The 12,484-nt window shown below is 38.5% G+C and overlaps 2 protein-coding genes across 2 annotated transcripts in view; one reads left to right on the top strand and one right to left on the bottom strand.

Annotated features, from left to right (window-relative positions):
• Nucleotides 1–8,848, bottom strand: part of IFTAP (intraflagellar transport associated protein) — a 59,532-nt gene extending 50,684 nt beyond the window's left edge. Inside the window, exon 1 of the mRNA XM_007466848.1 lies at nt 8,768–8,848. The gene's annotated coding sequence lies outside the window, so the exon portion shown is untranslated. The remainder of the gene's footprint in view (nt 1–8,767) is intronic.
• RAG2 (recombination activating 2) lies at nt 4,726–11,461 on the top strand. Its single transcript, XM_007466849.1, has 2 exons — nt 4,726–4,902; nt 9,219–11,461. Exon 2 carries the CDS (start codon nt 9,247–9,249, stop codon nt 10,828–10,830), a length of 1,584 nt encoding a protein of 527 aa, XP_007466911.1. The 5' UTR covers nt 4,726–4,902; nt 9,219–9,246; the 3' UTR covers nt 10,831–11,461.
• The last annotated feature ends 1,023 nt before the right edge of the window (nt 11,462–12,484 follow it).

Here is a 12,484-nt window from a genome sequence, read left to right as displayed (position 1 = left end):
CGAACCCGTGTCCCCTGCATCGGCAGGCGGACTCTCAACCACTGCGCCACCAGGGAAGCCCTGTCTATGCCTATTTGAATGCTATGAAAAGCTGCCACTGACCTCATTTCAAACACTTGCTAACCCACTGAGCAACAATGTCATTTAAGGTTTTTTTCCATTTATAAGATGGGGATGGAAATGCTTGAGAGGTCACTGCATTTCTTAAGAAACACTGTCATGAGTTCACAAAACTGTGCTCCTCCCCTGCCCTCCTCAACCCACCATGTAACACACCCCTGCAGCTATGTTACCCTTTCAAGTTATTTAACTTTTCTGGCCTTAAGCAGTTTGAATGTAGGTATAAGGGGACTGGACTTGAAGTTGTCTTCCATCTCTGACGTTCTATTTTTCTCCAATTATGCTTCCTTTTCATTCATTTACTATGTCAGTATATCCCATTACTAAGTTTTTTATCTCCTCTGTGGAATAAAAATTATTCTACTCTGTAATGACACTGACTTGTATTCTTTAATTGTCCACTGTCTTCGGATTTAAGGCACGAGAAATCCATATATTTCGGTAGGAATTTGACTCTGCCCCTATAATTGTGATTTCTTGGTGAACTTTTAAGAACTTTTAAGAAAGGGTGAGCATAGGAAGAATGTAAAACATGTTTATCCTCAATCAAAAAGTTGCTTCATCCTGCTATCATGCATGTTCCTTAAGGGCAAGAGCTGAGTCTGTGATTTATTTTTCCTAATTCTCCGCATGACTCTATACATAGTGGATACTCAATAAATATTGTTCATGACTTCACATTTAGTTTCTATGCTGAGGAATGGTAGACTGGGGGCTCTGAAGGAGCTCACTGCGAGTCTAATGCTCTCTTAATGTGTGGCAAGGGCTCAGGGTTTTAAAAAACATTTCCAAATATGTTGCTAATTTCCAGTCTCTTTAGGAGACAACTAACCCATTTAGCAAAAAACTGCCTGTTTTCTGGTGTTAGTAGAATGCAAAGGCTAAAACACTTACCTAAACCTACCCCTGGTTTCTAGGTTGCATTTCTTACTTTATATTTACTGTGGCGATAACCAATATGTCAATTTTATAAGAGCTGTCACTGATGCTGGAATTTCAAGTGCCATAATCATTATACAACACCATAAATAGGTTAGAGAAATAACCCAATACTCTTTTGCAGACAAAGAAAAAAAAAATCATCATGGAAGTAACAGAAGAGATGATGACACTTTTTTAAGGCATGGACCAACATTCCAAATGCCAAGAATCAGCCAAACAACTGAGCTACTTGTCAGTTTTTTAAAAGTCAACCCTGAAAATATATCCTAAAATTTGGCAAAAAATGAAAATCTTCACTTACACAAATATATTTATGGCACCATCATCATTACACAAGATCTACTGAGTACACTCTTTATAACAGTTTATATCCATTAATCTTCCCAGTAAGGCAGGTATCATCCCTGTTTTAGAGATAAGGAAATTGAAGGTCAAAAAGGCCATTCAGCTAGTAAGTGGCAGAACTAAGACCCAACTCCAAATCTGTCTACCTCTGATCCCTGCATTCTATCATCTAAGCCACACAGAACCTGATTAAATGACCAACAATACTGAATGGTCAGATATATTTACTTAATGGAATTTTAGGCAACTATTAAAAATTTTGGAAATAAAATATACATTTCATAGTATATATGAAATAATGTTACATTAAAAAGATAAAACAAAATTTAAATACATTCTTATCATAACTAAGTAAAAATATGTATACATTTGGATAAAAATTAGAATAGAGCACAAAGAAATGAAAAGTTTTATGGTGGGGAAATGGGCTTAATAAATGGTATACATTTTTCTTGACGTAACTGTTTATAATGAATTGTTTAAAATTGGGTCAGCTACAGTAATCCAGACAGTGTGGTATCGGTGAAAGAATATACAAATAGATCAATGGAACAGAATAGAGAACCCAGAAACAGACCCACATAAGTATAGCTAACTGATCTTTGACCAAGGAGCAAAGGCAATACAATGGAGCAAAGACAGTCTTTTCAACAAAGGGTTCTGGAACAACCGGACATCCACATGCAAAAACAGGAATCTAGACACAGACTTTATACTCTTCACAAGAATTAACTCAGAGTGGATCACAAACCTAAGTGTTAACAACAAAAATTATAAAACTCCTAGAAGATAACATAGAAGAAAACCTAGATGACCTTGGGTATGGCAATGACTTTTTAGATATAACAATAAAGGCACGATCCATGAAGGAAATAATTGATAAGCTGAACTTCATAAAAATTAAAAACTTATGCTCTCCAAAAGACACTAACAGGACTTCCCTGGTAGCACAGTGGTTAAGAATCCGCCTGCCAATTCAGGGGACGCGGGTTCGATCCCTGGTCCGGGAAGATCCCACATGCCACAGAGCAACTAAGCCCGTGCACCACAACTCCTGAGCCTGTGCTCTAGAGCCCATGAGCCACAACTACTGAAGCCCACGTGTGACAACTACTGAAGCCCGTGAGCTCTAGGGCCCGCGTGCTGCAACTACTGAGGCTGTGTGCTGCAACTACTGAAGCCTGCGCACCTAGAGCCCGTGCTCCACAACAAGAGAAACCACCACAAAAAGAAGCCCGCTACAACAGAGTAGCCCCCGCTCACCGCAACTAGAGAAAGCCCGTGCACAGCAATGAAGACCCAATGCAGCCGAATAAATAAATAAATAAAACTATAAAAAAATAAAATAACAAAAGACACTGACAAGAGAATGAAAAGAAAAGCCACGTGATAGCAGAGAATACTTGCAAAAGACACATCCGGTAAAGAACCATTATCCAAAATATACATAGAACTCTTAAAATACAATAATAAGAAGACAAACTTGATTAAAAAATGGACCAAACGCCTTACTAGACACCTCACTAAAGAAGACATAGAGATGACAAATAAGCAAATGAAAAGATGCTCCACATCATATGTCATTAGGAAAATGAAAATTAAAACAAGAAAACTACTACACACCTATTAGAATGGCCAAAATCCAGAACACTGACAACACCAACTGCTGGCTAGGATGTACAGCAACATGAACTCTCATTCATCGGTGGTGGTTATGCAAAATCATACGGCCACTTTCGAAGACAGTTTGGAGGTTTCTAACACAACTAAACATACTCTTACCATATGAATTATCAATAGTGCTCCTTGGTATTTACCCAAAGGAGTTGAAAACTTATGTCCACACAAAAACCTGCACATGGATGTTTACAGCAGCTTTATTCATAATTGCCAAAACCTGAAAGCAACCAAGATGTCCTTCAGTAGGAAAATACAATAGATAAACTGTGGAATATCCAGACAATGGAATATTATTCAGAGCTAAAAAGAAATGAGCTATCAAGTCATAAAAAGACTAGGAGGAAACTTAAATGTATATTACTAAGTGAAAGAAGCCAATCTGAAAACTATATGACATTCTGGAGTATGCAAAACTATGGAAACAGTAAGAAGATCAGTGGTTACCACTGATCTGAGGGGAGGGAGCAACAAATAGGTGGTGCACAGAAAATTTTTAGGGCAGTGAAGTTATTCTGCATGATACTATAATAGTAGATACATGCCATTATACATTTGTCCAAAGCCATCGAATGTACAACACCAAGAGTGAATGTTAATGTAACTTTGGGTGATAATAGTGTGTCAATGTAGGTTCATCGATTGTAACAAATGTACCTCTGGTGGGAGATGTTGGTAATGAGGGAGGCTATGAGTGAGTGGGGGGCACGAGGTATGTGGGAACTCTCTGTACCTTCCACACAATTTTACTGCGAACCTAAAACTGCTCTAAAAACTTAGGTCCATTAAAAATATTAAGTCAGCTTTTTCATCTGTTCTCAACCTTTTGGTTTATTCTTCCTTTGATTATGAAATTTTGGAGTGGGAATGGGGAGGCTACTATCATAGTTTTTAAGACCACTGTGGAATATTTTCCTTGGCTGAGCACTTCAAAGACTTTATCTCATTTAGTCTTTTTGCAACAATCTTTTGATGTAAATATTTCTATCCCCATTTCAGAGGTGGGGAAAAAGAGGCTTAAGGATTAAGATGACTCCACCTGGAAAATGGCAAAGCTGGCAGAGAAAACCAGGTCAGCTTGACTCTAAAGCCTATTTTCTTAATCATTCCACTATACAATATTACACTGCAGTTCCCCGACACAAAGTTGGTGGTAGGCCTCCCATAATCAGAACTCCTTCTGAGCCTTGCATTAAAGAAAATGAGACCACTGAGGAGCAATTCATGGTCAAAATAACTGACATTCGTATTAGTAGTCTCTGCTTTAGTAAAAATAATTTCCCATTCGAATCATACAGTATTTTTTAAATCATGTTAATTATTTAAACATTAAATATTAATGTTTAATTATATAAACATTAATTAATTATATAAACATTAATTAATTATATAAACATTATTATATTGTTTATTAAATGTTTAAATAATAAACATTTAATAAACATATTAAACATTCTAAAATGTTTTTAATAAATCAGGATTTTACCAGTTTTTTGTGTTCTTTTTGATCTTTACAGATAACAGATTATGTTTCCATTGTTCACCAGTAAGGAAACAGTTAAATCTTGAGGGTACACCCTGGTTGGATATCTCCCTTAACCATCTAAAGAAAAAAAAAAAGGTCACAGTCAGTTACTCCGGTTAGATCAGTGTTCACTGGAACATCTGTAGGCACACATACATACTCTCTTTACTGTCATCCTTCTGCAGGCCATGGTCAGAGTGAACAGTCAGTGAATCTTCCCCAAGCGCTGACATTTAATACCTGGTTTAGCGGCAAAGATTCAGAGAGGGGTGAGCTGCGCCCCTGGCCTTCAGGTAGGTCCAATAACTTCATTTCTACCAGAGCTAAAATATGGGAGCCTACGTTTGTCAACTTTAAGGGAAAGGTGCCCCCCTTCAGCAGTATGTTAGTTCCAGGTGGACTGGGTGTCCAGATGGGGAAGGGATGATGTAGAATTTGGAAACAGAGGGGCTTTCTGGTCTCAGGCTGCTGCAAGGATTTTATTCCTGTGGCATCAGTGTTGAAATTTTAATCTTAGTGCATAAATGCTTCTCTGGCATAAGTGTCAGAAGGAAGACCTAATCCTGGTTTTACTGCCAGCAAAAAAATCAAACACTGTATGCCTCAAACCTGATTAACTGTGCAAGATAGTGTTAATTCGTACACTAAAAGACTGCAGTTACACGAGGTTACCTGCTATTTTGGAGCAATCAGGAAAACGAGCAAAACTGATCAGCAAGATTTAATGCTTCCGAGTACAGTAGCTTCCTTTGGAAGGAAAAGAGTGTCAGTTCAGACACAGGAAACTACAAACCCAGACCTTACATCATTAGCCCTTTTTTGATTCTCAACTATGCCCTCGCTTCACAGTGAATAAATGAAAATCTCCCTGCTGAGGAATGTTAGCATGGGGTTGGGAGACTTGTATAAATTTATTGGTCCTATATTTCTGACCTTTAAAAAGAATCTTTAATGTGTTGACTTTGAAACTTCTTTCAGTCAAAGAACAGTGTCTTTTTTTTCAAAATCTGCCTGTGTTTATCTGGCCTATTTAAAGAAAACCACTTCGGTAGATTATTTTAGTTCCAGTGTCACCTTTTAAAAACTCATTTAAAAACCAAGATGTGATGAATAGAGTCATAGTAAAACCGTGGAAAATATACTATAGTCTATTCCTGTGAAGACATATTTAAGTTAGTAAAGCAAAACTGCAAAATAAACAAGTATGGCAAAATAATGTGAAAACACTTTCAATGTTCTTGTTCATTCTTTAAATACATAAGTCATCTGGCCATAGTTTAAAATGAATAATCTAAAAATTAAATACACAGATTCTTGAACTGTGTCACAAGAAGAGGTAATTCATCTTAACAGTAATCAACTTTACCACTATTTTTAGGGCCCTGAAATTATGAGGTGAGCCAAATAGCAGGGCACCAAAGGGAGAACAGGTCAGAAATCTTTGGGGACCCAAAATAAGCTACAAAAAGGGGTAGTATTCCTTATGTCTTGCCCAGGAAAATATTTCTGTTTAATCTACAATAACAGTGTTTTCACTTATGAGAAGCCAAAATCCCTATGAACTTTAAAATGAAGCCAATGGGCTACAATGAAAACATTTTATTTTTAATTTTCCATTTAAAAGCAAGTGTTCTTGTTGTATGGTCACCCCTTGGGATCTGGGACCCATTACCTCTGTAGAGCTTGCTTTCTAGCCCAATAACGGTCTTCACAGGTGTTTACAACAAGCAGGCTTTGGTGCTCCCTCAGCCCAAACGTGAGCAACTCTCTAAAAATCATCACACATCATGCTGAGTGTAATCACGTATGGTTCTCCTTTACCAAACTGAGCGCCAAGAATACTTCCTTTCAGTTCCTATGGAGAGCATTTTCTTAGTTGCACAGATGCCTTCTCTCATGTATACCTGGATAGGCCATGAGTAAATAAAACACTTGCCCAGGTTATTTCATAAGCAAGGCAAGTTGCTGAACCTACAAACCACCATGGTCTGAGGAAGAAAAAGGCTTGCTTTCATAACCTTAGTAATAATCCTTCTCATTCACCAGTTCCTCACTTGGTTTAATAACCCACAGATGATTATTAAAATATCACACCTTGAGGAGTCTCCCAAGTAAGCTAAATATAAGTAGAAGAGAATAATTAGCAATTAATTACACCTGATCTTCAAGGCAAAAAGCCCTACCAAGATCTCATTAGACTGACCATAAACTCCACACGGTCCAAAGAACCTTTGCAAGGGGAATAAAAATAAATTACAGCATCAATGAACATTTGTTCCATACTTATTATGTGCCAGCATATATGATCACATACGTGCTATGTGATTTACATGTGTCACCCCATTTATTCTCAAAAATAACTCAATGAATAGGTACTAATATTATCCCCATTTTGCAGATAAAAAAAGAGACAAAAAACTTGCCCCAAAGAGTTACACAGCAAATAACTTTTAGAGCCCAAATTTGGACTCAGACATTCCAACTTCAGAGTCTGCATATTTAATGAGGGGGTTAGAGAAAGGGTAACAAGAATGAAATATTTCCTGTTATTTAAACTGAACCTACCACCAACTCCTCTGTTGTATATGTTTATCCAATTCTCACTAGTCTAAAAAATTATCAGTCTACACCCACTAACCAGATTCCCAGGTCCTCAAGCCCTTCTAATCATCTCCAACATTATAAACATCATCTGCCATGATTGGCAGGTAACTGTGCATTAACAACCTTACTTTTTATAAGTTCAAGCGTAATCATCACAGCTATTGACCTACAGTGTATAAAGCCCTGTCCTAAGTGCTTTGCATGTATTAACTTACTAATCACAACTTACATCAACCTGTAAGGTAGGTAAAATTATTATTTCATTTTACAGATGAGGAAATTGAGACACAAAGAGATTAACTTACTTGCCCAAGGTCACACAGTAAGTGACAGAGCCAGGATTTGAATCCAGCCAGTCAGCCTTCAGAGTCCATACTCTTAGACACTGTTTGATACTGTTTTTGAAGCATATTAACAATTTACTCTTAAAAGTCAAGGAATCTGTGCTATTTTGTTTCCTTTCATCTTTAGTGCCTAGGACCTCACTCTGCAAACAGGGCGTGCATTTCCCACTAAGGCTCCTGACATCTCTCCAACGTAAGTAATAATTTTTCTAAAAATTAAAATTTATCGGGCTTCCCTGGTGGCGCAGTGGTTGAGAGTCCGCCTGCCAATGCAGGGGACGCGGGTTCGTGCCCCGGTCCGGGAAGATCCCACATGCCGCGGAGCGGCTGGGCCCGTGAGCCAGGGCCGCTGAGCCTGTGTGTCCGGAGCCTGTGCGTCCGGAGCCTGTGCTCCGCAGCGGGAGAAGCCACAGCAGTGGGAGGCCCGCGTACCGCAAATAAATAAATAAAATTAAAATTTATCAAGCTTACTCCATCTAGTAAATACCTGTTTTGAAAAATCATACAAATATTACATTCTGAATAATTCTGGCACCTCTTTGCTTAATGCCTGCTTACAACAGAATTACTAATTACTTCCAAGGTTCTGGGGCTGGAAAGAGAGATCTGACTGAAATAACAGCCACTAACTCTATTTTCTCATCCAAAAAGAGGGAGGGGTGGGGGCGGGGGGAGGAAGGGAGGAGAGGTGTTTAGGAAACTTCTCTGCATCCCTAAAAGAACTCTAAAAACCGGAGCAAGAGCAGCTGAGAAAACAAATGGCCTTTGGCGTGGTACCCGCTAAAGTCTCATTACTGTATTTCCATGACTAAATATAGGAGTGGTAAAAAAACATTATCAGGTAAATTCTCCCCTGCACTCCAGGTATTCAGAGACTAATCTTTAGGTTCCGCAAAATAGTCATAGCTTTTTATTCTCTGTGCCCCCGTCACACCCCGCCCCATTAACCTAAGGAGGCTCGGGGGTGCAATTTTGAGTCGAGCTCCAAAGCTCCAAAGCAGTCCGTGAGGACACCTGGGCCGGGAGTCTCTTCGGGCTGCGGTTTCCAGGAAACCCCGCTCTAGCCACAAGCAGCCCTGCTTCCTACTGGGTCACCTGTTAATAAGAGTCCCCAGGAGAGCCTCCAACAACACCCGGGCGGGGGTAGCCTGACGCCACTCCCGGTGCCGCAGCTTTCCCGTAACCCGGATGTTGCGTCAGCCATTCTCACCTCTCCTTCCCTAGTTTTACGTCTTGGCTCCCATCTAGTCACTTCGCATTTTTAGCGTCTTTATTCACACAGCCTCCTCTCGCGGAGCCACAGAGACAAACTATCGTAGCCACGCATCCCATAGAGGACGGATTCCTGGGAAATGTAGTTCTTTCTGCTGACAAGCGGTGAATCTTTAAGGGAAAAGGACTACAATTCCCAGAAGTCTAAGGGACGCTAGTCCATGTCTAAAACAGGTCCCAGCTTCTTGAATGGTATTAAGCTGGAAGGTTCTGTTTCTCTTTGCTTACCTAGCTGCTTGAATTTTTGCTATTTTGCGAATTCAGGCCACTACGAGCTTATGGGACAGCTCTTTTCTTAAAATGCTTCTTACGTGTGAGGGGATCTAAACACAGTGATTTTATATGAAGGGATGTAGTAAGGCAAAAAAAAATTTTTGTAATTCTTTCAGGTAAAAGATCTATCCACGATCAGAAAATATGTCACTACAAATGGTAACAGTCGGTAATAACATAGCCTTAATTCAACCAGGCTTCTCATTAATGAATTTTGATGGGCAAGTTTTCTTCTTTGGCCAAAAAGGCTGGCCCAAAAGGTCCTGCCCCACTGGAGTTTTCCATTTTGATATAAAGCATAACCATCTCAAACTGAAGCCTGCAGTTTTCTCTAAGGATTCCTGTTACCTTCCTCCTCTTCGTTACCCAGCCACTTGCACATTCAAAGGCAACTTAGAGTCTGAAAAGCATCAGTACATCATCCATGGAGGGAAAACACCAAACAATGAGCTTTCAGATAAGATTTATATCATATCTGTTGTTTGCAAGAACAACAAAAAAGTTACTTTTCGCTGCACAGAGAAAGACTTGGTAGGAGATGTTCCTGAAGGCAGGTATGGTCATTCCATTGATGTGGTGTATAGTCGCGGAAAAAGTGTGGGTGTTCTCTTTGGAGGACGGTCATACATACCTTCCGCCCAAAGAACCACAGAAAAATGGAACAGTGTAGCTGACTGCCTGCCCCATGTTTTCTTGGTGGATTTTGAATTTGGGTGCTCTACGTCATACATTCTTCCAGAACTTCAGGATGGGCTATCTTTTCACGTCTCCATTGCCAGAAATGATACCATTTATATTTTAGGAGGCCATTCACTTGCCAATAACATCCGCCCTGCCAACCTATACAGAATAAGGGTTGATCTCCCTCTGGGTAGCCCAGCTGTGAATTGCACAGTCATGCCAGGAGGAATCTCTGTCTCCAGTGCAATCCTGACTCAAATAAGCAATGATGAATTTGTTATCATTGGTGGCTATCAGCTTGAAAATCAAAAAAGAATGGTCTGCAACATCATCTCTTTTGAGGACAACAAGATGGAAATTCGTGAGATGGAAACCCCAGATTGGACCCCAGATATTAAGCACAGCAAGACATGGTTTGGAAGCAACATGGGAAATGGAACTATTTTCCTCGGCATACCAGGAGACAATAAACAGGTTGTTTCAGAAGCATTCTATTTCTATATGTTGAAATATGCTGAAGACAATGTGAATGAAGATCAGAAAACATTCACAAATAGTCAGACATCAACAGAAGACCCAGGGGACTCCACTCCCTTTGAAGACTCAGAAGAATTTTGTTTCAGTGCAGAAGCAAATAGTTTTGATGGTGATGATGAATTTGACACCTATAATGAAGATGATGAGGAAGATGAGTCTGAAACGGGCTATTGGATTACATGCTGCCCTACTTGTGATGTGGATATCAACACTTGGGTACCATTTTATTCAACTGAGCTCAACAAACCTGCCATGATTTACTGCTCTCATGGAGATGGGCATTGGGTCCATGCCCAGTGTATGGATCTGGCAGAAAGCACACTCATCCATCTGTCAGAAGGAAGCAACAAATATTATTGCAATGAGCATGTGCAGATAGCAAGAGCACTGCAAACCCCCAAAAGAGTTCTACCCTTAAAAAAGCCTCCACTGAAATCCCTCCACAAAAAGGGTTCTGGGAAAATTATTACTCCTACCAAGAAATCCTTTCTTAGAAGGTTGTTTGATTAGTTCAACAAGAGCCTTTCAGATTCAAGTGCATCAAATTTTTAAACCTATTTTAAAGAATCATAACAATGATAAAATTTATATTCCTATTTTTGTTTATTGAAAATGTCTAATGTTTTCTTTTAGTTATATGAATGAAGTGCCAGGGAAAAGTGCTTATAATACAATTCTAACTACAGTCATTGTACTTAGACCTATACAGGACCTATAACCTATATTTTGAAAATATTTTACTCAGTTATCTTAATGAGAATTTATGATCTGAATTTTTTATTCAAGGGATCTTAAACACAGAAGCAGTAATAATAATCGAGCTATGCTTATATCCCTTATAGGACTTTTGATAACAAATAATCCATAGAGCAGTTAAAACAAATTTAACCAGTAAAGAAACTAACACTCAAAGAAATGAAATGAATTATTTTGTGAACTATAGCAATTTGGTAGTTGACCAAAAATTGAGACTGAATCACCTGTATCCCACACAAATGTTCTTTGTACACCTCTAAGGTGGCCACTCGACTATGCCCATGTACAGAAAACGCTATGAGGAGCTAGGTAGGTAGGTAGATAGATAGATAGGAAGAACTAAATAATATCCATTGACATGAAGGAAGAGAAAAAGAATCTACATTTTTTGTTACATTTTATCAAACTATCCAAATGCACTTTCTTCAAAGGGTCCCCCCCCCCCCATCATATGGTCCACAGATGATGAACCAGAGCTAGGCACTTGAACCAATTCTTTGAGAGATTTAATGAAAACTGCAGTCCACTGCTTCTTAGCTCTCCGAAACAGGGCACTAAGAAAGAACCACCAAATAAATCTCGTGGAGAGGTTATTTCCCCAAGTAATATTGATTACTTACCCAAATAATAAAAGTTTAGAGAATTTGATAAAGTTAATAGGTAGATGATTTTTAAAGAGAAAAAAGAAATGTATGTGTGTTTATGAGTCTAGTTAATATGTGGAGTTTGCTGCCAATGAAAGTTATAAAATCAGTGAGCTTGCTAAGGTTCAATTAGATACTTGCTAGAATTGAAATTAAAAGGACTGTTAATTTTGAGGCTTCACATTATCAATAGATAATTAGATGACCTTAGATACAAATGTCTTCCCTCCTGGAATATTTTTCTGGAAAAGTATTTCACTTTAGCCTAAGAGCTTAAACCATAACCTCTTATTCATCAGTTTTCACTAAGAGTCCACAGTGTATAAGTTCTTATTGCCAAATTTAGGGGAAATATGAACCATACAGGAGATGAAATCCTGGAACAAAAGTTCTTCTGCTAATAGTTCCATGTTTCAGATACTGAAATTAATTTGAAAAAATTAAATCACGTTCACTTTGTTTCAGTAATGTTGCTTGATGAATATATCTTTTGAATAATTGTTTGATGAATATACCTTTTGAATAATTTGCTGTACCATTGTTTTGATTTTTGTTGTTTCCATCACCTATATAAAACTAATAAAATATGAAAATATCTTCTGTTTATATTGATTTATTTCAATTATTAACATTTGTAGTTACCCAGTTGCAGGCAGAATGATACTGTTTAATTTTCTCAGGAACTCTCTGTTTTATTTTTTATCTGTTAGTAGAAAGTAGCACAAGTTGGAACTGAGATAGCCTCCACAGGGTTCAAAAGGGTT

This window comes from Lipotes vexillifer, unplaced genomic scaffold (assembly GCF_000442215.2).
Source record: "Lipotes vexillifer unplaced genomic scaffold, Lipotes_vexillifer_v1.1 scaffold527, whole genome shotgun sequence".
Classification (NCBI taxonomy): domain Eukaryota; kingdom Metazoa; phylum Chordata; class Mammalia; order Artiodactyla; family Lipotidae; genus Lipotes; species Lipotes vexillifer.
This window is presented reverse-complemented; position numbering and strand designations above follow the sequence as displayed.

Bases quoted from the DNA above. Each gene is read 5' to 3' on its own strand.
- RAG2 (XM_007466849.1), top strand. From the start codon at position 9,247: ATGTCACTACAAATGGTAACAGTCGGTAATAACATAGCCTTAATTCAA.